Source organism: Dermacentor variabilis, chromosome 1 (genome assembly GCF_050947875.1).
Source record: "Dermacentor variabilis isolate Ectoservices chromosome 1, ASM5094787v1, whole genome shotgun sequence".
NCBI lineage: Eukaryota > Metazoa > Arthropoda > Arachnida > Ixodida > Ixodidae > Dermacentor > Dermacentor variabilis.
The window spans coordinates 130963618-130987300 of NC_134568.1; the positions used below are offsets into that span (position 1 = coordinate 130963618).

At 47.3% G+C, this 23683-nt stretch overlaps 1 protein-coding gene across 2 annotated transcripts in view; it reads right to left on the minus strand.

The window, feature by feature from the left end:
• Positions 1-667: 667 nt before the first annotated feature.
• LOC142584730 (solute carrier family 25 member 35-like) overlaps positions 668-23683 on the minus strand; it is an 88392-nt gene continuing 65376 nt past the window's right edge. The window contains exons 2-4 of one of the 2 annotated variants that reach the window (XM_075694958.1): positions 10548-10721; positions 8981-9273; positions 668-8154 (exon numbers count right to left, since the gene is read on the minus strand). In XM_075694958.1, the coding sequence (XP_075551073.1) occupies positions 7603-8154; positions 8981-9273; positions 10548-10665 (963 nt within the window). In that variant the 5' untranslated portion in view covers positions 10666-10721 and the 3' untranslated portion in view covers positions 668-7602. Of the gene's footprint in view, positions 8155-8980; positions 9274-10547; positions 10743-23683 lie in introns of both variants that reach the window. The other variant, XM_075694965.1, reaches the window with a different exon arrangement.

Consider the following 23683-nt stretch of genomic DNA (forward strand, 5'->3'; position numbering starts at 1 on the left):
TAAAGTATTGCTGCATTGTTGCGCGTCCATTTTATACGTGCTGTCGACCAACTAAAGCTTGCGCATGTTTAAAAGGGTGGAAGCAATCAATAGTGCAATTACGTCACAAAAAAATAGGGCAAACGTAAGAAAAGACAAGAAAGAACGATGCTTTCGAAGTCATCGCAAGATTCATATGTGGTGAAAAAACATACGGTTGAAACGAGTAGAAAGGTGAGGTTACATAAGCATATTGTAGTTAAGACAGTGTGCGCACACTAATAGAGAACTGGGCGAGTGGGAATGCGTTCATGTTGCTACAACCGTTACAATGCGAAGGCGGACGCCGAGAAACAAATAAGAGAGAGAGAAAAAAAACAGGGATTACGTGAGCGCTTTCCGAGCGAACGCACACGCAACGTCACTTTAGTCAAGGTCGAGTTTCTCTTCGGTCTATTCTGTAATACAGAATAATCGTACTAATGCTTTAGGGTGACTGGCACTCGCTTTTATGCATCGTTTTCCGGCCAGTATACTATAGCCAGTGACGCATAGTCGTTCTAGTCAAAGACACAAAATGGCCCCCACACATCGCGGTGGCTACGGCGTTCAGCTGCTGAATACCAAGTAGCAAGTTAGACAATCTGATTTCAGGTAAAAGGTAAGCTGCTCCATGAAACAAGTAGCGTTCAGTTTTGATGCTTTATGTAATCGCACATGATCTGCTGAGCATTCTGTCGAAAAGGAAACAGTTTTTTTCTTCTTTCTTCATTATTTTTAAAGGCACGTGGCGCACGGCAGTGGCGTGACTGTAGATTCTGCCTTTCGGTAAAATTTGCAGTATTTTTAATGCGCTAGCATCAATACTGTCAAAGCGGGGAAAAATGTATGTGCGTGCAAGCGTAGGCAGTCGGCCACGTGACAGCGGTAGCCTGTCACGAGCAGACCAACGTCAGTGCAACTGTCTGTTCCAGGACCACCGTCAGTTGCACTTCGTTCCTCGAAGAGCCAGGACGTGCGTCGAGTGAGCTCCTGAACAACACTTTGTAATGTGGTGAACGCGGTTTCAATCATGGATCCGGGACTTAAAGAGGTGCGACGTAATGACAACGTATTTCTGTCGCATTTACCGCTAAATCACCACTGAATTTGGTTGTTTTGTACATGTGACTCAGCAAACGGTGAAGGCATAAAGTGCTCTTGAAGTCATAACTGGTTCCTCTTTCTTGCCTTACTTTATAAATGCTTCAGTTTTAGTTTAGTATATACATGACTAATAGGCCCCTTAACCTCTTTTTTCCTCGTAAAGAAAACATAACGGATATTTTTAAGGTGAATCTCTGACGACATAAACAGAACAATTATTTTAACTTACACTGCATGCTGATTAGTTGCCATCGGTGTCTAATATTTGGAATTAACATCTGTTCCTGTGGACATTGCCCGGGATTATTTCTCTCGGTTCCTGTTGAGATAGCATGTCTTTGCAAGTGAAGCGAAAACACGGGGAAGGCGGGAGATGGAAATTCAAGAAGATCAGCAAAGCAAGAACAAGGTGAAAGCAGGTGCCAACGTTTCGACAAGTGGACAAGGCCTTAAAGAAGAGAAGCCCACTTGTCGAAACGTTGGCTCCTGCTTGCAAGTGAAGTTGTTTACAGAAGTGAAGGTCGTCTCTGCGATCTAAGGGATGTGCACGGTTGCAGTACTACCCGAACACTCGGCGTCAACTGCGTGTCGTTACATGATCTATATTCTTCCAGCCATCATGCATGCCTTAATCATTTTTTTCCTGGCAGAATATCGCTTCTGAACCGACAAAACTTCCTCCTGAGATCCTGAGGTCTGAGGTCTCCTGAGGTCTGAGGTCTCCTGAGGTCTGAGAAACGGAAAAGCTTTTTTTTCACAAGAATGAAGGTTTCCGAACTTTGCGAGACAATTAAGTCGAAGTTGCATTCAATTCGTGTGCATGTGTGCAACAATGAAAATGCTGGGACGCCTGGAGACAAGGTCTGTCGTCTACCGTAAGGAGTGGTGGCGCCAGCAAACGCAGTGCGCTGTCCACCCTCTTTGCCGATATCATAAAATAAATATGATTTCCATCACATATTTTAGGTATCGATACCGAAATATTCAGTATTTGCGTTGCTCGGCAAAAAATACAAATAATAAATTCCTAAGTAACGTTCCGATGCAGGAACAACTCTCGGGTTTAACGCCGGAGATCTGACATCGCTTACAGGTGCTGCGCGCAGAATTCAGATTCTCATACCACATTATTCGTGATTCGGTCATGGAAAACGTGTCATAAAGCTAGTAAAACTAGACGAACACTCAAAGACAGGTACGTGCTCCATCGCAGTCAGCCTACTTCTTCCCCAGCGCGGGACATTACGCCATGCTCACGTTCACCCAAAACAATATCAGATGAAGACACACCACAGGGCGACTCACAATGCGAGTTTCGAGTGCATAGCAGAACCAATTCACATTCGCGGCATCGAAGTTTCTTCCGTTAACCTTTTCTTCCACGCTGTTCACTACAACGGACAAATTTCAGCGATTTTCGGAGCTAGTGCTTCCGAGAAGTTTTTCCGCATAGTGTCCCTTTCAGTGGGCAACAGAACTTTTCTATAGCCACCCTTGTACGGTGCCACCAACCACCGTTTTCCCCCACTCGGCTTCAAAGATCCCGTTGTTCCGGCGGGTATACCCACGTGGGTCCTCGCGCTTTTACTTATACATCTCGTGACATTGCGGTTTGGTACATGTAATTGCCTGCACGTGATTTAAGAAGCCTTCGGAGGCAAAAGCTGCAAATATTGTGGCTGAGTGAAACGAAGTTCTTCGGAACACATATTCTAAAATGTCCACTGTAGTGGACACCACGCATGGCAGGAACAACAACACGTGCGTTGGAGCAATTCTGCGCAGTGTTTATGCCCCTTTGACTTTCAATTTCTTTTATATATATTTGCCTCATATTTTCATGTAATAACAATTTGCTCATCTTATTATGCCGCGAGCTAATAGGAAAACATAAATGAAGGATTTACCAGAAGCTCCTGCCACAGTGAAATGAATGACGCTTGTGAAAGCAAGTTTAGTTGCTGCTGCGTGCGTTATGGCAATGTCAGTCATTTCCCCCTCAGAAATAATGCAAAGCACAAATATGCAAAATCTGCGTAGGCAAGTGCGAAGCGACATAGATGCGCGAAATGCAAGGTATTAGGGGCGTAGCCGTGGAGTGCCCTGAATTGCATTCATATCAGAATACGTTGCATAAAGCGATGTGCGACAAACAACACTCCCAGTCACCCTCTCCCCACTCAAATGTGTGCCCCCATCCACCCTCCCCAAGAAATACATTACTGGATACCCCACTGCCAAGCTATACTTGCGTACTACCTGCAAAATTGACTGCTTTTTCGTATTCAATAACGTAGAGTAACGTGGGCCGCTCCAAACATTTTGTATTAAAGCTTACATTTCTTAATGTGAGGGCAGGAACTTCACCTGCTGGAACAAAAGAAAGCTGTCGGCATCCACGCTCACTAGAACTGGTGCGCATGTTGTTCACTGTGGCGGACATTCTCCCTCTTGTGAAATAAACATTTGCAAGCACATGCGCACAAAAAAAAAATCTTGAATTTTTCTGGATGCACATTAATAAAAAATTAAAAGTAAGAACTGTTTACATGTGTAATCTTTCTTCATGCAACAAAGGGTTAAGGCGGTTTAAACCTTAGTTCACAATGGGTGAAGGCGCAAGCGTACTAAAGAGAGAGAGAGAGAGAGAAAAGGATGCATAGAAAGGCAGGGAGGTTAACCAGAGGCAGTTCCGGTTGGCTACCCTGCACGGGTGGAAGCGTGAAGGGGGATAAAAAGAGAAAGACAGCGGATGGGGGCGATATAAAGAAACAGAGACAAGCACGACCAAACCGCGTACACTAAAGAGCGGTAGGGGGCGGCGTTCTTACAGTCTATCGTGTAGCCCCGCAGACCGCAGGAACCTGAATAACGCGAGTAAGGCCTTTAGCGTGGATGTTCAGTAGAAGTGTATTTGACACTGGCCACAAATACTATGCGAACATAAAGCTATGCTCTTTTACCGAAATACGTAGAGTGCACTTCTATTTCGTAGCGTATGGCAGCAACTGGCTACAGTGCACCGGACCGCACACAGCTGTCCAGTACATGAATCAAGGAATATGTCAGCTGCTATAGTACAGGATCACCATGAAGTAAGTAGAACTCGAAGTTCGTCGACAGACCATGGCTACGGCGCAGTGCAGTTTTAGTAGAACCGGCGTATACTTGAACCCTCGTAGTTCGTTGATTATAGCAGATTCAACACGCCAACCGCGGCCATGCCAAAGCAACTGGTTGGCATCATCAGCTACAGCTTAAGCTGATCGGGCGACCAAGGTAGCAGACGAGCATGAACGAAAGCTCCAGCGGCCAAGCGTGTTCGTTGTGTCTTGGCCGTCAGGCCTCCTTCACTCGCTAGTCGGACACTGCAATACAAACACTCGTGCACGCAGCGATCGATTCTCCTTAAGAAGGCCCTGCCACGCGAGCATTGTGTCCTGAACAATGCAGATCGCTCAGTGCTACTGCCTTATACATCGTGAATTGGCCACCGCCGATGACTTCCCAAGGAAAAAGCCATAAGAGTTGCAGCGAAAATGCAGAAATCGCAAGACATAAACCTACACTAGTTTCTCCAAGGTACGTCAATGCCTCTATTTCACTAGATAGTTTCGCAAAAAGATAAGTGCCTTGAAAAAAATGGCTTGCACAATACCACGCGCAAACTGGCCCTAGCTTTGACACAAACGTCCCAACAGATATGCTGTGTTGTAATCCTGAATGTAGTGGCACATGTAGAAACGCCTGTTGCTGGCGAATGGTGTAAAAAATGCGTCCTTAAATAGCAGTTACACAACTTACACTCCGAATGAAACTGAAGTTATCCACTTTTCCCAGGCAATGGAGAAAAAAAAAAAGCTATCTCTATGCGATCAGGGTTATCAAGGAATTAGCGAAATATTTGGCGCTCGGGCTGACGTCACAAAGAACAAAACAATTTTCCCCTCTATGCTCTAGGTGGTTATAAACTGAATTTCAAATACGCACGTACTTAGACATATATTTACGAATGGGCACCCCATTAAGAATGCAGTGGATATTCCGCACGGAAACTTTCTGCGTGTACGCGTGTCTGAAAGCTGATGACTTGGCGACGCTCCGCACAGGTTCAGAACATAGAGTTTGTGTCGGTTTTATAAAGCAGCCCAAAACGAAAATTATTACCTTGTACCATGTTTCACGTGAGACGGCAGGAAAATAATGTGAAAAGAGGCACCTTGTGAAAGGAACAACGCATGTTCATATTCAAAGTTGTAGTGCCGATAGCGTTGCTTTGTTGCCACTAAACTTCCTTTAGCGCACCACTGTGTCGAATACAAGGTATAATAAGCGGTATATGTAAGATGGAGACCTGCAGAGGATATACGGGAGAACAAGTGAACAAGATACCTCAGTCCAGAGCAAACGTTTCCACAAAAGGACTTCTCTTCTTGTCTTCGTCGAACGATGGAAATTCATCTCGTCCAAACGTCACCGCCTTACGAAAGAGTCGCCCTCCCTCGTTCTCGGATATCTCCTGAATCGAATCACTTATTCCTCGAGTATGAAGGACGTACCTGTGATTTGTTGCCGTGTAAGTAGGCACGATCGAGCTATAATAGCAGTGGCGCAGTTATGTCATTATGTGACAGGGCTACAGATATGTACCAATAAATACGTCGCACACAAAGCCGGAGATAATTTCATGCACGAGTCGCACTGAACAGCAGTAACTGGTCACCAGAAAGGAGGCGACGTCATTACCTCCTGTACACATGAGGTTTGCAAGTTAACAAAGTTGGTATCGATAGCCAAAACCCTGTCGCCTTCCACATAAACGCGACGCCACTGCAATCCAGTTAGCCACCTTTTCTATGATATCTGTAGCGTTAAAATGCTCGGCATGCAGCGCGTAAATAAGGAAGAAAGTCTTTTGATTCACTTATTAAAGGAATAGCGTTAGCAGAATTGAACCAGAGTGCTCCTAAAAGGCATGAACCAATAAAGAAATACCTCAGGGCTTCTGGTTCACTTTTTTGCCTTTTGTGTATTCGGTTTTGATTAGTTATGCTTCGTAACCGCAATTCACGGACATCAGGCCCCGGCTTTACTGCATTATTGCTATTGAAATGACCAACAAGTAAGTTAACTAACCGGACAAAGGCAAGCTTATGCTATGTAGTTATGTGGCTTCCACGTTCTCCTCACCGACATAAATAATTTTCTCAGCGTGACAATGCATTTCTGCGATTCGGCAGTTGGTGTCAAAACCTACCTGCTATCTGCGTAGTTCGTTCGTTAGCTTTATTTCAATTCACGTGCACAGACCCGTTAGTAAAGACCCACTAACTTTGCGCGCAACAGTACCTCTCTCTCCAAGCGATCAAAGTTCGCTCTAACCTTCAGTATGCGTTTGAAGCATTTAGCCTAAAACTATTATTGTACAAGAGTATAAGATGCTTCACGCTTCCTCTGTTTTGTTTTGTGAAATCTCAGGATCGCCAGAGGCAGTGAGCACCGGGGGAATAATTCAGCCTAGAATAGACTTGCTCAGTCAAAACAAGCAGTGTCAACAACAGCGCATATTCAGAATCGGAAGTTCGAGAGGGCTACTTGACATACATGCGCGGAGCGGTAGTCAGATCACTCTAATGCGTGTTAGTCCTTTTGCTGGCTTTCGGAGAACGATATTGGTGGATACGTACGTAATCCGAGTTTTGCGCTAAGGTTCGTACTACCTTCGTGGAGCATTTTCACTATAGTAAATGACTGGTCAAGAATGCAGCAGCAAATGTCCTTGAAAGAGAAAGCATATAATGGCGCTAGCAAACCACCTCGAAATTTAGAATTTACCTCTCCTTTCTCCTTGCTATTCATGTCCCCACTTTCGGTTTGCTCGGAAAAGTCTACTGGGGTAGGGACGGTGTTCGTCGATGCACCCTAAGTGTCAAATTGGATTAGCTCTATATCTTCTGTGGTACTCCCAAACTGTGCGCAAGGACGTTACGTGGAGGCTAGGCGATGTCACATATATCCCCCCTATAATCACTTTCGAGAGTTCTATGCGCTGTTTGTACACGTGAGGTGGCCTTCCTGTTCCCTGCCGCTATTGGCTGTTGATGCACATGGAGTGTGACCGCAGCGTGTTCCTGGTTGCTGAACACTCGGGCGCCTCCTGTTCAAGACTACGCAGAAGCAAACCCAGGAACCTTTCGTGGGAACCGTTTGCATTCTTTAACTGTCCATGACTATAGACTTTCACAACTTGCGCCCCTGAAGCGCTGACCAAAAACGCATGCAATGGCCTAGTGCCGCTTCTTTCCCTCTACCCTCAGCAGTAACAAGGTATGCATGTGTTCCAGGGGAGCCTCCTGATCGTTGCTGTACCGAGCAAACTTGTCATGGTATAAATAGTCTTCCACCAGACTCGAATACGGGGGAAAAAGTAAAGGTATACAGGTAACCGGGACCACTGGCTAGAAGTAACGTGGGGCATCACTGGTAGCCGAAGTCGATATAGTAGTCCCTCGAGTGGCGACGTTCCCTGCGGGCGTTCTTGAGCTCGTCCCACGAGATGAGCGTGATGGACGAAGTGGTGAGCGTGTAGAGGAAAGCACCCCCAGCACCTTTGCCAAGACCCCGCAGGCCCTCAGTGCGCTTGATCTTGCGCACGCAGTCCCAGATGCTGCGATAGTAGAGGCCCTCGCCGCGCGCGTTCGACGGCTGCGCGTACATGCGTGCCCGCAGTACGTCCACGGCCGCAATGAAGGGCGCCGACACAAGGCCAGAGATGAGCGCCGCCAGCACCGTGTTGATGAAGAAATAGCGCTCGCGGCCCTCCGTGGCCGTGTTGAGCAGCGTCTTGAATCCGATGAAAGTGGACAGCTGCAGCGCCGAGCCCGTGGAGATGCGCAGGATGTTGGCGGAGGTGGCGCGCCACAGGCCGTTCCACAGGCCCTGCGTCCGGTGGATCTGCATGAAGGCCTCTCTCGCCGTCCTGAAGCCGTGCTGGTAACCGACCGCGATGGACGCCGTGGCGCAGTGCACCTGCGAGTACGCGGACAGCGCCGACGAGCGAGGCGTTATTGATTGCTCACCCGCGCATTTCCAGCTTTTTACTTCATGCATGGTTAAACATAAACGTACGACTGTGTTTACTACAGTTGTGACAAAGGTGCAAAGTTGAGTAAGTTGGTTCGTACTGCCTTGCGAAAAACAGTATCGAGAAACAAGGGACAAGTTCACGTCCTTGTTCCTTAGTGCCTTTTTTTTTTAAAGGTGGTCTTCCTGATACCACACAGTGAGGAAGAGATGTAACACTGTTATGTGGTCAGTACTTAGAGCGACAATAAAATGACACGGGTCGCTCACCCGTGCTCAATCTACATCCGGGTGCGCCAGATCTAAACTCGATATATGATGTGGAGTGGGAATAACTGCATTATGAAAAGAACACACAGAGTTTGACTCTTCAAGGGGGCAACGGCTTTCCCAAATTCCCACCGACGCCTCCGAGCACTACCCATAAATTTGGCCCAGGCTTGCACGTGTGTGGTATCGCATGGTCGACTGGCTGGCGTTGCCGTTCCAATACGTGACTCGTCACGAGTGCGCGAAGATTTGCGGACGCTACAACGGTAAGGCCCGTAAGGCGTCATCCCATATGCAGCAGCATGTCGTCGCTGTCAAGTGTGCAACCTACGAAATTTACGGGCCTCGACGTGACTAGGCTCGGCAATAAGATTATAGTGAGCGCTTTTTGAGCACGTGCACATTATGCTAGCGCGCCACGGCAAGCAGCGCTCTTCCACGGTTACGAACAGAATCAATCGGACGGCGCGTTAAACGCACGAAAATTCTCAACATGTCGAACCTGCATGTGTGTTTTGAGAAGGAAAAGCGGCGAGCCGGCGAACGCCCCGATGGCGCCAGCCACTCCACCGGAGATTGCACTCAGCCGGATGCTGGGTTCGAGGTTTTCGTCCATCGTGAAGCCGAAGTCCTCGATAGTCTGGAAAATGCCTAGCCGGAGCCCGTTCGCCAACAGCTGGTACCCCAAGCCCGGCAGTAGGCCGCGGTAGATGGCGAGGATGCCGTCGTAGCGGGCCACCGTGTACAGCGCCTGGGGCACGTTACGGTACACGGGCCGCATCCGCCCCGACTTGTCTGCGCCAAAACATGCGCTGTCACTTGAAGTCCACCCGACTCTGCACAGCCTACCATTACTTCCGTGAAAGTTTTTTTGTTTACCCTTGTACAGCTCTTATTTATAGCGTTCCAATCGTTGATCCCAAAGGTATATATAGATGATTACAAGAGTGCTCACGCTTGTGCGTGGCTATACCTCATTCGGTAAAACTTTGAAGAGCTACAACCATTAAACAGAGGAAATATTACAGCTGTAAGTAGTACATTTCATCGACTACGTGTCGTGCAATATTCAGTCACAGAAGACGTTAGCGTATCAAACAACCACAACAAAGACGTATCTTCCGACAGCCATCATCGAACGGCCTTCCTGAACAAACCAAAGGTTTGTTCAAGCCGCACCGACAAATGATAGTCGATTTACGAGAAAGGTGCTCCGGTAACAGAAGCGAAACGTAGAATCATTAATAGTTCACGATGCGCCTTTGAAAGCCGTAACGCGATTAAGACGTGATGTGATATAATCTAAGAGCTTCGAACTACCATTGCAACTTATCCCGAAATAGATGTGGATATGTGCGCCCATCTTTAGTGCAAGTCTGCCGCAGAAGTGCATCTGCTATGACGTTTAAAGCCAGTTACTGTGACAGCTGTTTCTTGTCCCGTCTGTAAGAGCGCTAGCAACCACTGCACACGATCGCTTAAACAGTTGGTCACGAATGAGAACGTTATGACGTCCTCAGCCGTAACCGACCGTTTGCGCAGTAATGGATGCAGACATTTGCTTTGTTCTTTTTACGCTCTTCGCAACAGACGATTGCAACCAAATCAAAACAAATTATCAACCAACGCTATATTATTCGAGCAAACAATGTGCTTGAACATACGCAGTACACCACCTTGCAAGCCGTCATCAGTCACTGGTACGTCTTTTTTTCCCTACTACATCCCAGAAGGCTACCTAGTCTTTGCTACCTGCGATTTAGCAAGCAGCATGTATATCATTAATCGCACTAAAGCGCATGCAGCACGAAGCACGAATAGACGAACAGATCGGCAACCACTGCGTGCATGCCAGAACGTAGGTCAAGTCTTCGTTAATATAGAATCGAATACCAGCTAATCCCGAAAGGAAGAGACGGTGCTCGAGTCTGAAATGAAATTGAATATCGTCTTTTCCCGTTCCGAGAAGCCGGGAAGAGAGAAAATTTCCTTTCCGTGAGGCACGCGCTCGTGCATCTGTGTGCGTGTGTGTGCAAGGTTCAGGGCTGGTTCAAGGTGGACAGACGTACCTTTCATCGGTGGCTGCAGCTCCCCTTGTAGCTGGATACGGATCTTGGCTACCTCGATGGGGTGCGTGATCAGGCTGGCCGAGCACGAGGCCACAGCGGCGACTACTATCTCCGCCATTGGAGCTCCCCTATCTTGGTTCTTTCTTCAAAGTTGACAGCAACCCGCACAGGATCCTGCAAGCACCCCGGCGACACCTAAAATATACAACCACAACCAAGCCAGATACCAGCTTCATTGCCCCCAACAGTCACTGCCGTCATACAGATTTCAGAAGTCCATCAAAATACAGTTGACCCGCCGCAGTACCGCTATGGTGTTACGCTGCTAAGCACGAGGTCGCCAGATCAAATACCGGCCGCGGCGGCCACATTCCGATGGGGGCGAAATGCAAACAGCCTTGTCCCGTGCATTGGGAGCACATTAAAGATCCACTGGTGGGCAAAATTAATCCGGAGTTTCTCACTACAGCGTGCCTCATAACCAAATCGTGGTATTGGCCCGCAAAGCCACAGAATTCGTTCATTCAAAATGCAGTTGGTGAGTTCCGCTGACGGCTAACCACCCACTTATGTTCACTTTTCTGAAGAAAACAAAATAGTATGAGTTGTCAGTTTTGGGCTCTGAACGTGGCACCTCTCACACGTCACTCAGCACCAAAACAAATGTACCAGCAGAACAAGACAACAAACGCCTCGGGAAACTGAAGCGCACGCAAAAGGTGCGGCCGTGCTTTGAGTGGTCGACTGTGCCTATGTCTGTTTTGCTCGCCTGTTTTCTATAAGAAAGTAGCTTTTGGCTGCAGAACTATGCTCATATCCACAAAAGAAGCAATGGCGCACCGGAAGCCGTTGCTAGAACACCAACAAATAAACAGGATTTCTCTTCATGGACAAAGCGGAAACTAATGTAGCCGAAAGAAAGATGTGTGTGCGGTGTAACGAGAAAGGGGGGGGGGGGTAAAATAGCGGAATAATTGAGAGTGGAGGAGAAGTTAAAAAAGAAATGTTATAGCAAGCATGGTCAGTTCTTTATCTACAACACTGGTTCTCAACGCCCATATATAGGGAGAAAAATAAAGCTCCACCGCTATAGAATGGAGGGCACGTGTCGACTAACTTTCTCTTGCGCAACAGCGTTTTTCTGAGTGGCCGGGCGCACGGGCGCCTGTCGCTCATGACACAGCCACCGAACGAGACAGTTGCCGCTGCAATGGCCAACCGCGGAAGGCAGTTACGTAACAGAAGTTGGTGGATTGCCCTAAAGTAAATGCGGATTGCATTCTTAGGCTTCTGAAAACATTTTTGGCGCGCTTACTTTTGGGACACATATCAGTGCCAGGCGTGCAAGAGCGTCAGCTTTGTCATTTTCAATTCCTACGTGGGATGGGATCCATTGAAATTTTACGTTAAATCCCTTGCTCATTAGAACTTTTATCAGTACCAGAGATTGCCTTGCAAACTTGTCTCGAGGTAGGCCATGGTGTAATCGTTGTAACGATGATTTTGAGTCCGTCAGCACCGCGACGTCACGTGCGGAATAAGTGCGCAAGGCCGCGGTAATGGCGGCACTTTCTGCTGTTGTAGAAGAAACTACGCGATCAAGGCGGCCAGTCCATGACACATCAAGGGAGGGTATGCAGAATGCCGCTGCGCAACTGTTTTTCTGTGCACACACCCACTTACATTTCCTCAGGTCCTCAGGTGGCTTTGAAATGCTGTGCTCAGGTGGCCTAGCACACGAAACATTGCTTCGGCAGTTGGAATGGTGCGTTTCGCCGGTAGATGGGGTACACTGAGGCTTCACTTAATGTCCGAAAAAGACCATGGCGGGTCGAGGTGACTCCGTTTAGGCCACTCCCATCCTAAAAATCGAAAGGTGTTCAGCGCCGCATGGAAATGGGAGCGAGTTCTTGCTCTTAGCTCTAGGTAGTGTTCACATCAAGCATAAGCTGAGACTGGAACGTACACGTAGAGACGGAATAGAATGCCTATCACGTGGCGGTATTTGAGAGTTCAATGCGAAATCGCTACGGAGCCTTTTGCCGAACATGCTGCAGCCCTCATATATAATCAATGCCCGTCCCTGAACTGAATCACGCACAATGCCATTCATATACTAGCAAAGCTCCGGCAGTGATGTCACAGCAGTGAAAAGAAACGCTCGTGATAAAATAAACTAGTACCCGAGCGACCACTACACTTGAGGCAAAATCACTCTGGTCACTTTCCGCAAATACTGACTGAGCCGTGAGGCTCCGCGTATTCATTTTCCTCTATTTACTGTAATGTGCATTGTTAAATATTTACACCCGCGTGAGCGGGTATTAAACCTTTCAAATAGCAATACGCACTTATTTTTATTATATATATCTTAGTAATCGTGATCTATAGAAAATAGGCCATTCGTGTTCGTTAGTGCGTTACACTTCGTTTTAGAGACGGCACGACGTGTCGTAAAAAAATAATAATAAAAGATATCCGACCTGCAAACGAATCGTATTATTATCCCCGATGCAATCGACAGTACTATTAAATAAAGTAAAACTCCGTGATCCCCCTGTTCCAAACCGAGAATTTCAGCCACAACGCCGAGACCGCTTTGTATTGTTCTTTCACGGTGTGGGTTGCAGCCAGCGCTGGAGCTTCGCGTGCTAACAGCAGCGCCGTAACACACAGCGAGCGGTGGGCACAGTTTTCAGTAGGACATACCGTAATTTCGTGTCAGCAAATTCACCGATCATCTCGAGGCACACTTTTCACGGCTCCTCAGCGCAGGGAGCTGACGTGCTACGACATAGCAGCGCATGCGCTCAGCGCAACGCGCATGCGCATGGACAGAACTTGGCTGGCCGCATCGGGCTAAGCAAACGGTGATACAGGCGCGCGTCTGTTATCGTTAAATATGTTGTGCCACCTTAGTAGCCTCCCTACCGGACGGCGTCAGCATATTTTAGTGGCACACTAAAATTGTCGTAGCGCCTCCTGGCCATCGCTGGTTCCCCATGGGCTACAACAAGTGAATTGACATGTACAAGTAACTGCAAGCACCTGATTAATAGACTGCTAGTGAAACCAATGACGGACACAGTGACAGAATAAAACGATAACCATATGCGCATACAGCTACATTCAGAATGGTGGTTATACAATTACTCAATCACACCGGCAAATGGGGCACCATCAAACAAACCGTTGATACTCCCAAGGGAAACGACATCTTTCCGTATATATCCAAGGAAAAATAGTGTTAAACGCCGCATTGGCTTTCTACAAGCTAACAAATACATTAGACGCTGACAAACGCCGACAGTTTTCCGTCGGGCTCATCTCGTGCACGTTATACCACAACACCCTCCCGTGCACAGCGTTTGCCGAGACGTGCTTCGAATGCTGGCGCACATTCCCCGTGGCGCGCTCATCCTTCGTTCCAGCGACGATCACGGGCCTTCTGAGAGAATCGCGGCTTAGTGAAGCAAATGTGCAAGAAAGATTGCGCGGGGAAATAATGCAGATACAGTAAAATCCATCTCGTGAAAGCTTTTTTTTTATCCGGGCGTGTCTTATTTTGCATGTCCTGCTTGCCCATGGATGGCACTGCAGACGGAGCACGTCTGCTGCAGCACGCAAGCTGCTTGCTCCTTCGTATTGCGTGGGAGCCTCGTAGCGTTGCCCTGAAATTTTGCTGCAGTGGTTATTTTAGTCGTACTAGACTTCTCTCAAAGTCTTCCAGGAATACTGGGAGGACCTCCTCATGATCACGTGGGAGGATATAAATGTTATCGAGGAGCCGAGTACTCATAACGCATGTTCGTTGAAATTGAGTTAGGGGAATAGGAGTCACTGGATCCTGGGAATTCTTTTTTTTTTTAAGACGCCTGCCAGTGAGCTTGCGGACCATGCTCCTCTTTCGTTGTTGAGATGTGGAAGGGTAAAGCCTCCCTTCCTATTATATTTGGCGTAGAACGTGTCTTTTTCATGCATTCAGAAAAAACATTGTATCTATATCAATTGTTTTTAAAATCACGTGTACCAACATTACAAATATGGTTTCTTTACAACGACCCGCCGCGGTGGCTCAGTGGCTGCTGTACTGCTGCTGAGAGCAAGGTCGCGGCTTCGAATCCTGGCCACGCAGGCCGCGTTTCGACGGGGGCGAAATGCGAAAACGCTCGTGCACCTTGATTTACGTTCACATTAAATAACAGGTGGCTAAAGATATTAAAATTAAATACCAAGGTTTTACGTGCCAGAACCAGGATGTGATTACGAAGCACGCCGTAGTAGGGCCTCCAGCTTAATTTTGACCACCTTGGGTTCTTTAACGTGCACCTAATACACAGTATACGGGCAGCTTTCTTTTTCTCTATTTTTTTTTTTGCCTTCATCTAAATGCGGTTGCCGCGGCCGGGATTCGATCCCGCGCCCTCGGGCTTAGCAGTGCAAAGCCACCGGGAGGTCAAAATTTTTATTATTATTTTTTTATCTTCATAAACGACATTGCTCAAGACAAACCGATAAAAAATCGTTTACTTGCAGACGATTGCATCCTGTATAACGAAATTCATAGTTCTGATGACCAGGTTTCTCTTAACAAATCCTTAGCCCAGATTAAAAATTGGTGTACTTCGTGGAAGATGCAAATAAACCACAGCAAGACGGTAGCAATGACACGGGTAAGAGCAGTCCACTGAGTTTCACCTCTAATATCAGCGGTAACAATCTTTCTTCTCTCTTTCTTTCACTCTCTTTCTTAACACTGAAGCTGGCCTAACCTCGCAATACTATACGCACCATGGAGTTCCACAAGGCGGAGTCTTGAGTCCCACGCTTTTCAACCTTGTACTCGTTGGTCTCGTGGAACGACTTCCGAACACAGTTAAAATATCAATGTATGCCGATGACATCTGCGTCTGGGAATCTGGTGTGACACGGCGGCAAGTACGCGCCAGGCTTCAAAAAGCTGCCACGTCAACACGGCGTACTTAAATGAACAAGGCCTCAAGACCTCGCCAGAAAAATGCGCATTGGTCACGTTTAGCCGAAAGCCAATGAGATCATACGATGTCTCTATCGATGGTCAAAACATACCTTATGTCAGCACGCACCGATTCTTAGGCGTAATAATTGATCGTGACCTCTGCTGGAGTCCTCATGTGGCCTACCTAAAGAAGCGCCTGACGGATATCTCTAATGTGTTTAAGTTTCTTGGAGGAAATGTCTGGGGTACTTCAGTACATGCAATGATGCAACTGTACAGGACGCTCTTTCTTGGGTATTTGCGATACAGCTTGCCTGTGCTGACCAACACCTGCAGAAGTAATATCCGTACACTCGAAAGCGTCCAGGCCCAGACACTTAGAGTGTGTCTTGGATTGCCGCGGTGTTCGTCAACGGCTGAAACAATTGCCATTGCACACGATTTCCCAGCCAAGACCCATATAGTCATGGAAGCGCTCAGAGCACACGTAAGATACCTTGCTCGAGCCCCTGCCCATCATCTAGCCTCACTGCCAGAGGATCGACCACGTGCTTCCTTTTGTGAAACAGTCCTGCCTTATCGTGCGTACCTTCCATCAGGTTATACAGCTCCAGCGAAAGTTCCGTTTCCACCATGGTGCTTGGCTCAAGCAAACGTTCGACTAATGGTACCAGGAATACGAACAAAAGCCCAACTCTCGTCTCCAGCACTCAAGTAGCTTTCACTGCTCTTGCTGTACGAGACATACAACGAGCATCATCATCTATATACTGACGCTTGAACAACGGTGAATGAGTCTGCAGGATTGGTGATCTTTCCTGCAAAACCCTTAACCATAAAGATTCGACTATCTCACCAGACGACATCGACTGCCGCGGAGCTTGCTGCTATTCGTTGTGCACTTCGTGTAATTTCTGAAGAACTACCCAAGAAATGGAGCGTGTTCACTGACTCCAAGGCTGCTCTTCATTGTTTGGTTTCTGCCTTACGCCGAGGACGCCACGAACAACTAGTTCTAGAAATCAGACTGCTGCTTCACCACTTCGTCGAGCAAGGACACGACATCACGTTGCAGTGGATTCCAAGCCACTGTGGCATAATGGGCAATGAACATGCCGACGCAGCAGCACGATCTGCACACGAGGAGGGCTTGCAAGACTCCATTCCATTCTCAAGAACAGACGCTGCAACGAAAATTCGTGTGCTTGCAAATGAAGCCATCAAGACTTTATGGAACACACCCAGCCTAAAGCATACACGTCTACACCGACTGGACCCATCCCTTCGACTTCGACCCCCACCTGGACTCTCTCGACTCGAAACAGCAGTACTTTGCCGACTGTGGCTTGGTGTCGCCTACACAAGATCCTTCGCCTTCCGAGTCGGTATGGACGACAGCGCGGCTTGCAGACACTGCGGCGGCGAAGAGACTATCGAACACGTGCTTTGCCACTGTCCTCGATACAACGCGCACCGGCTGTCACTAGCGACCGCGTTGGCACGCCTTGACGACAGGCCACTTTCAGAACAGTCAGTTTTGGAATGCCGACGTTAACTGTCGTCGCAGCAAAAGTCGGTCAAAGCTCTGTTGACTTTTCTACGTGACAGTGGCCTATTAGAAAGACTATAATGACCCCATTTCGTCCCTCTTCATATCTTTTTTTCTCACGCTTTTATTTTTGTCACGCTCTTCTTTCCGTCTTTACTTCCCCTTTCCCTTCCCCTAGTGCAGGGTAGCAAACCGGACGTTTTAAGTCTGGTTAACCTCCCTGCCTTCCTCTCATTTGCATCTCTCTCTCTCTCTCTCTCTCTCTCTCTCTCTCTCTCTCTCTCTCTCTCTCTCTCTCTCTCTCTCTCTCTCTCTCTGTCTGTCTGTAGTCTTAAGCTACAAATACCTAGGCGTGGTTATTACATCTGATCTTCGATGGAATAATCACGTCACCTAAGTACACAAAAAAAGCCATGAAACAACTAGGCTACTTACGGCGAACACTTCCCAAAGCTTCGAGCGATGTAAAACGGTTGGCTTATAAAATGTACGCAACACCAGCACTCGAATACGTAGCGGCAGTACAGGATCCGTACGCAAATACAAATATAAGCCAACTCGAAATTATTCAGCGAAAGGCAGCTCGGTATATTTCTAATTCGCACAGCAGCTAAACATCACCAACTGCTCTTTTAATTTCTGAAAATCCAGAATCTCTACAAACAAGACGCTATCGCGAAAGGCTAAAAACATTCTACATGATATACCATGACAAGCTTGGAATGAAGGGAAGCATGAACTTTAAACCTCTTATGTAGCGTCCCACTCGTTCTCTCCACTACCCGCCGTGGTTGCTTAGTGGCTATGGTGTTGGGCTGCTGAGCACAAGGTTGCGGGATCGAATCCCGGCGACGGCGGCCGCATTTCGATGGGGGCGAAATGCGAAAACACCCGTGTATTTAGATTTAGGTGCACGTTAAAGAAACCCAGGTGGTCGAAATTTCCCGAGTCCTCCACTACGGCGTGCCTCATAATCAGAAAGTGGTTTTGGCACGTAAAATCCGATAATTTAATTTTTTTTAAGTTCTTTCCACTAAAAAAAAAGTTAGCGAAACTTCGTGCCGAACTAACACTATATGAATTCTTTTTTCCCGTGTACCATCCGTGATTGGAATCGTTTACCCGGAGAAGTGATCGAGTGCTCTTCTGTTTCCAGTTACACTGCCGCACTTCAAAACATGAAATGATAGTGTCTTATCACCAATGGTCTCGCAACGTGCCATGAAAGCAGCGCACTTATCTCTTGTTTTTCTTTATTTTATGCTTTTCCAGTTATGTTTTCTTGATACTGCTCATTGTGTTGACATGTCTAACGTTTTTAAATTAATAAATATCTTTCTATTTTTTCACATTGCCAAGTGTTGAGCAACACTCTGTATAAAGCGTCACCCCACGTGTTGATATATGGAATATTTACCATATGAAATTATATTATTGTATTCAGTGCCGTACTTGACCCACCAATCGCATTTCTCCAGTTGCGTTTATATGTATGTCTGCTCTTTTGTTGTCCAAGTACATCTGTACCGAAAGTGTAACCCACTCCTGCTTAAGGCCTGGATAGCAGGCTGGCTGTATTCAATAAATAAATAAATAAATAAATAAATAAATAAATAAATTAATTAATTAATATCCCGGAATTCCCCTTCTACGTCGTCCTTCATAACCCACTGATGAGCAAAACGAGAACAAGGTAAAAGCGGAAGCTAACGTTTCGACAAGTGGACTTGTCTTCTTCAAGGCCTTGAAGAAGACAAGTCCCCTTGTCGAAACGTTAATTAGCTCGCGCTTTTACCTTGTTCTCGTTTTGTCGTCGTCTTGAATTTCGATCTCCCGCCTTCCCCGCGATAAACCACTGAGCAATTTCTGGGACCAACACTGTAATTACCTTTTACAACCATCACATCTTAACATTTGAAGGCAGCTGCACTCGTTTCACTGACACACTTTTGCACATACTTATACAAATGTGCCTGCAAAAAGATTATGAAAGAACTGAAACGCAGGAAAGGACAAACTCGGGATCTTGCGATTCTCCTTTGGAAATGTGTTTTTTTTTTTTCAGCAAAATTGTCGGGTGCGCCTTTTCCATCGAGCAGCAGTGGCAACACCGATACCCGCCGACAAAACATTACGAAGGGCTGTAACTCAAGAATAGCAGACGTGGCAGGTGCCTCGTGGGGCCCATTTGAAAGTAATGCGCGACCCCCCTCCCCCCCCCCCTTTTTTTTTTAAAGTAGTGACTTAAAAAATGTGTTGGTGGTCGAGGTTCGCATGGCTGCCGTTCACGCTACAAGTACAAGTTTCTGTGTACTATAGTGCACGCTTAATCTATCGGCTTCTATATCACATCTTGAAAACTCTCAAATTCGTTCGTCGCAACGGGAATGTCGCGAATGAAGCAGCTGTACATATCGGTGGAGGTGCTCAGAAGGCAAAGTGGCGGATAGGAGGTTCTATCGCGTTCAACATCGTTACTTTTTTCCCTCACAAAGCGGTTGCGCAAACTTCGAGGCCAGCATAAAAGGCCATTGTCTGCGAGCCTTTTATGCAATCGAACTAAGTATACACGCGACTGCTGCATCTGGGTTAAACGCGCATTGTGTTCCGTAATGAGGTGCTCGTAATTTCTGCGCACCATGTTAATAGCAACACGCCTAGCGGCTTTCACTTGCCAAGCGGCAGTGTATATTTTTTTCCTGTAATTAATTGCTCCTGCGCCATTCATTCTCAATTTCCACTTTCATATCATTCGCCTTGCACGCTGATTCAGTTACCCGCTCCATACGAAGCACACATTGATGTTGAGCTTCCTTTTTATTTCTTGCCAATGTACAGCGTAAAGGAAACTAGAGCAAGAAATGTGTCAAGGAGCTCCGCTTTCTTTTTTTTTACTTCCTCCATGCACCATGCAGGAAAAGAGGCTTAGAAGTATGTGCTATGTCTCTTTTGACACTAATTGCGGGACTTTTGCAAGCCCGCCTAATTCTCTGCATCGATATGTGCAAGGAAACGTTGGCTTCATTGTACACTGTGTGTGCTACTACAGCTATTTGCGCGCTGCAGCTGAGACAAGAGACTACCAGCTTTCTTCATTGTTTTTTTTTTGCTTTTTCACTGTTAGCGATTGAACGAGTAAAAAAAATTCACACTCAGTTTGCAAACCGCTTCTTCCTTGGAAAATGTAGAGCTCGAAAAAGAAAAGAAGAAAGAAAGCCACCATTTCGCCTGAAATGTGAAGCATTGATAGTGATAGCAATGTATTCAGCAACTACAAGAAGTAAGGTTCGTAGTTTTATCGGCCGTGTGAAGTGCAGTTAACATTCGCTTACTAATCAAATCAACAAGCACGGTGTTGCGCGCGCACAGGCAAACATGAACAGATCTCACTCGATGACCGCGCACACTCGCTGTCAAAACGTTGGCGTGATGAAGAGGGCAGGTCTCGGAGAGCGAACGCTTCGGGCTGCCTCGCACTTCAACGCGTGTCCGACACTTGATATCACGGGACCTCCAACGCTATAGGCGCGGGAAGACAGCGCCCGTGAAGCGAACAGCAAATATCAGCTCGTGCAGCCATTGCAACTGCCGCAGGTTACCTCCAGGATACGGCGCATGGCCCGCGCACGCGCTCAGCCGCGCGGAGTAGCCATGCTCAGCCACGGCGGGGGCCGAGGAGGAGAGAGACGCTCGCGTCACCTCCACCCCCCCCCCCCCCAAATCAAGCGCGCGTTTGATCACGTGACCTCCAAGACTGGGCACGCGGGAGGACGACAGCGCGCATCAGGCTACCATCCTTCTCGGCTCATTCTGGCATGCTTTCCCACGCTCCCACAGCAAACGGTCCCGCTTTCTGCGGAGCCTCACGGCGACGCCGACGACGGCAAAATTCGCCTGGAGTGTCCATATAATTGCTATGGCAATGAAATTTCCGCAAGACAGCGGGGCGAAAAAGGTCGTCCCGGCGCGTTTCTAGAGGTGTGTGGCCCACGATGAACAGCCTCGGCGAGGGCAATATACCTATCGCTGAATAACGGGATCGTGTGGCCAGACACCCGAGCGACCTCTGCTTCTAACGTCAAAATGTAAACTTCTTCTTCTTACCTTTTCTTTTTGTTGTTGCTAATATTGCCTTCAAAGGTACCGCTAGTGACTTTTTCCTTCGGCGAGCTTAATGTACATATAGCCTGTAATGTAGCTATATTAGCACCACTGTTGACCTGAGAACATAAAAAATACTATTGAAGTACAAAACCAATCATAACGCCATTAGAAGGTAAGAAAACAGTAGTCCCGCTCTTCTATACCCTTTGTGAAAGGTGTGCCAAGCATATCTTTTGCTTTAAAATATTGTATCCGTTATGACTTTTTTCTTTGTGTTCGCCTTTTTTCTTTCTGTTCAAATGCGACGCACTGCAAACAAAGCCGAGAAATAATCTTCAACTAAGCACTCACGCAAACTCTTCAGTTCCGCACGTGTTGCAGTAATATACATTTCACAAATCGCCAAACACCAACGTAACACGGCAATCATCCCTCCAGGAATCTTTTTCTCAAGAGCGCAGACGGCAGCGCACTGTACCATTACCACTTCTCCCGGCGCCCTCCCTTCCATTTCACCTTGAAGTTCACCGTTGAGACTGACGTCTTCTTTCCTTCGATGTATGGGAGTAGCGACAGCGGTCATATTCATGAAGCACATGGCAGCTGTGGGCCGCGTGCGATTCTGGGCGAATCACGTAGTTGCACTTAGAGGTTCCCGTGCTTCCTATTAAGTTACTGTGTGTTATCACACGAGCCATATTCACGTGCTCCATTCTTCCACGCGTGAGCCACTGCGGCGTCCAGGGTGACGCATTGCCATTCGGCAAAGATACTACCGGCACGTGCTGGCCGTACACAGCGTGTCCGCTGTCTCGTTCATTATGAATGACTAGCGGCCCCGGATTCACCAGCACTTACGCGGCTTGGCGCCAGTTGTAGCCCTGAGGCGCCTCTTTCTGCCCTGTCGTTCCCTCTTCTTTGCTCTCTCTGGGAGTCGGAGGGAGGATCTGCCTCTCGCACAGACGTCACTAATAAATAACGCGGGGGAAGGTGTGGTATGCCGTGTGGCTGGCATGGGGGCTAATAGGTATACGCGCAAACCTACCCGAGTAGCTCTCGATAAGCAATACGAATGCCACCGTTACGACCACATTTCTCTTGATCTCGTGTAAAGACCAGCCCCGTCGTATACGGTATCCCGTAGTAGTACGCGCGCAATTACAAGAGGGAACGGCAAGAAGTAACGAACCCGTTACGGCCTGGCGCAGCTCGCGGACGCCGAACCGTCGGTCATTAATGCGGCCCAAGAAACTCTTCCGGCTGGCTTTACTTGCCCGCCGCCACCCTTACGCAGAGTTTAAGTGCCGAATACCTGCAGAGTTGCCTGCCACGTGGTTAGTATCTCCCAAAGGCACTCTGCGCGGTATAGGGTTAGCTGGGTCTACTAGAGAGCAGGTAATACGCACACGCAGGCAGTGCCCGATCGATCTCTGCAACACCGCATCGAAGGTGTTATGTGGAGAGCGCAGCATTCTTTTAAGCACGACCACCCAAGTCACAAGGCTTACATTCTCAATCTTCAGTCCGTTTTTCAAGGTTTCAGAAGAACCAAAGTAAGCAGAACTATATTTCTTAGCTCTTTCCAGGGCGACGGAGAGGTTCGCATTTTTATATCAGTGCTTATGATATCTCATCTTATTTATGGAACTCATCTCTCACGTAGCTGACGTTTGCTCTTCACCTCTCTTTTCACTCCTTCGCTACAATCCTAACATACCTTTTCACTTTATTTATTTATTTATTTATTTATTTATTTATTTATTTATTTACTTACTTACTTACTTATTTAGCTCCTTTACCGAAGCTTCAGTGAGACATATGTCCTCGTTTCGGACCTCCTAAACAAAAATAAATGCGGGGCAGACGGTGGGACCGAACCTCTGACTTCGACCACAGCAACCCGATGCTCTAACAATTCAACCACGACCGTTTCTTTTTATTGTGGTTGTTTGTTTTTGTTTCATTATTGATTGCATAATCCATAACAATACAGGAATCACTTGGTGTTAACGCACAATAGCAACCCATACATCACGTTTACGCAAAACAAGAAAACTATGGAGGTGTGAACAATTCTATCTACGTCGGCAGAGCCTTCCCTCGGGCTGACACCATATGAAAACCCTTTTAAAGTCCTGAATGATTTGACGTTTTCCAACCACTCTGGCACACATTTCAGGGTATTTTGGGCTTGCAGAAAATTGCTTATATCTCCTCTCAATTGTTGCGTCGATGAGCGGGCGTCAATGTCCGCATGTCGTATTGCCATCCTGTACCTACATATGCTGATGCAGGGCCAGAAGCATGATTACATCGAATGGGGTGCCATCATCAAATTGAACGGCCAAGAAACGGATTCCGCATGGGTCCATCGGAAGTTACGTTTTTGAGAGCACGTTGAATCACGTCCCATAGAAAGCCACCGTTCCAACAATGATGAAATGCGTGTTCAGTAGTTTTCTCCTTTCTGCATCTATACAGCACAATAAACGTCGCATGGAACAA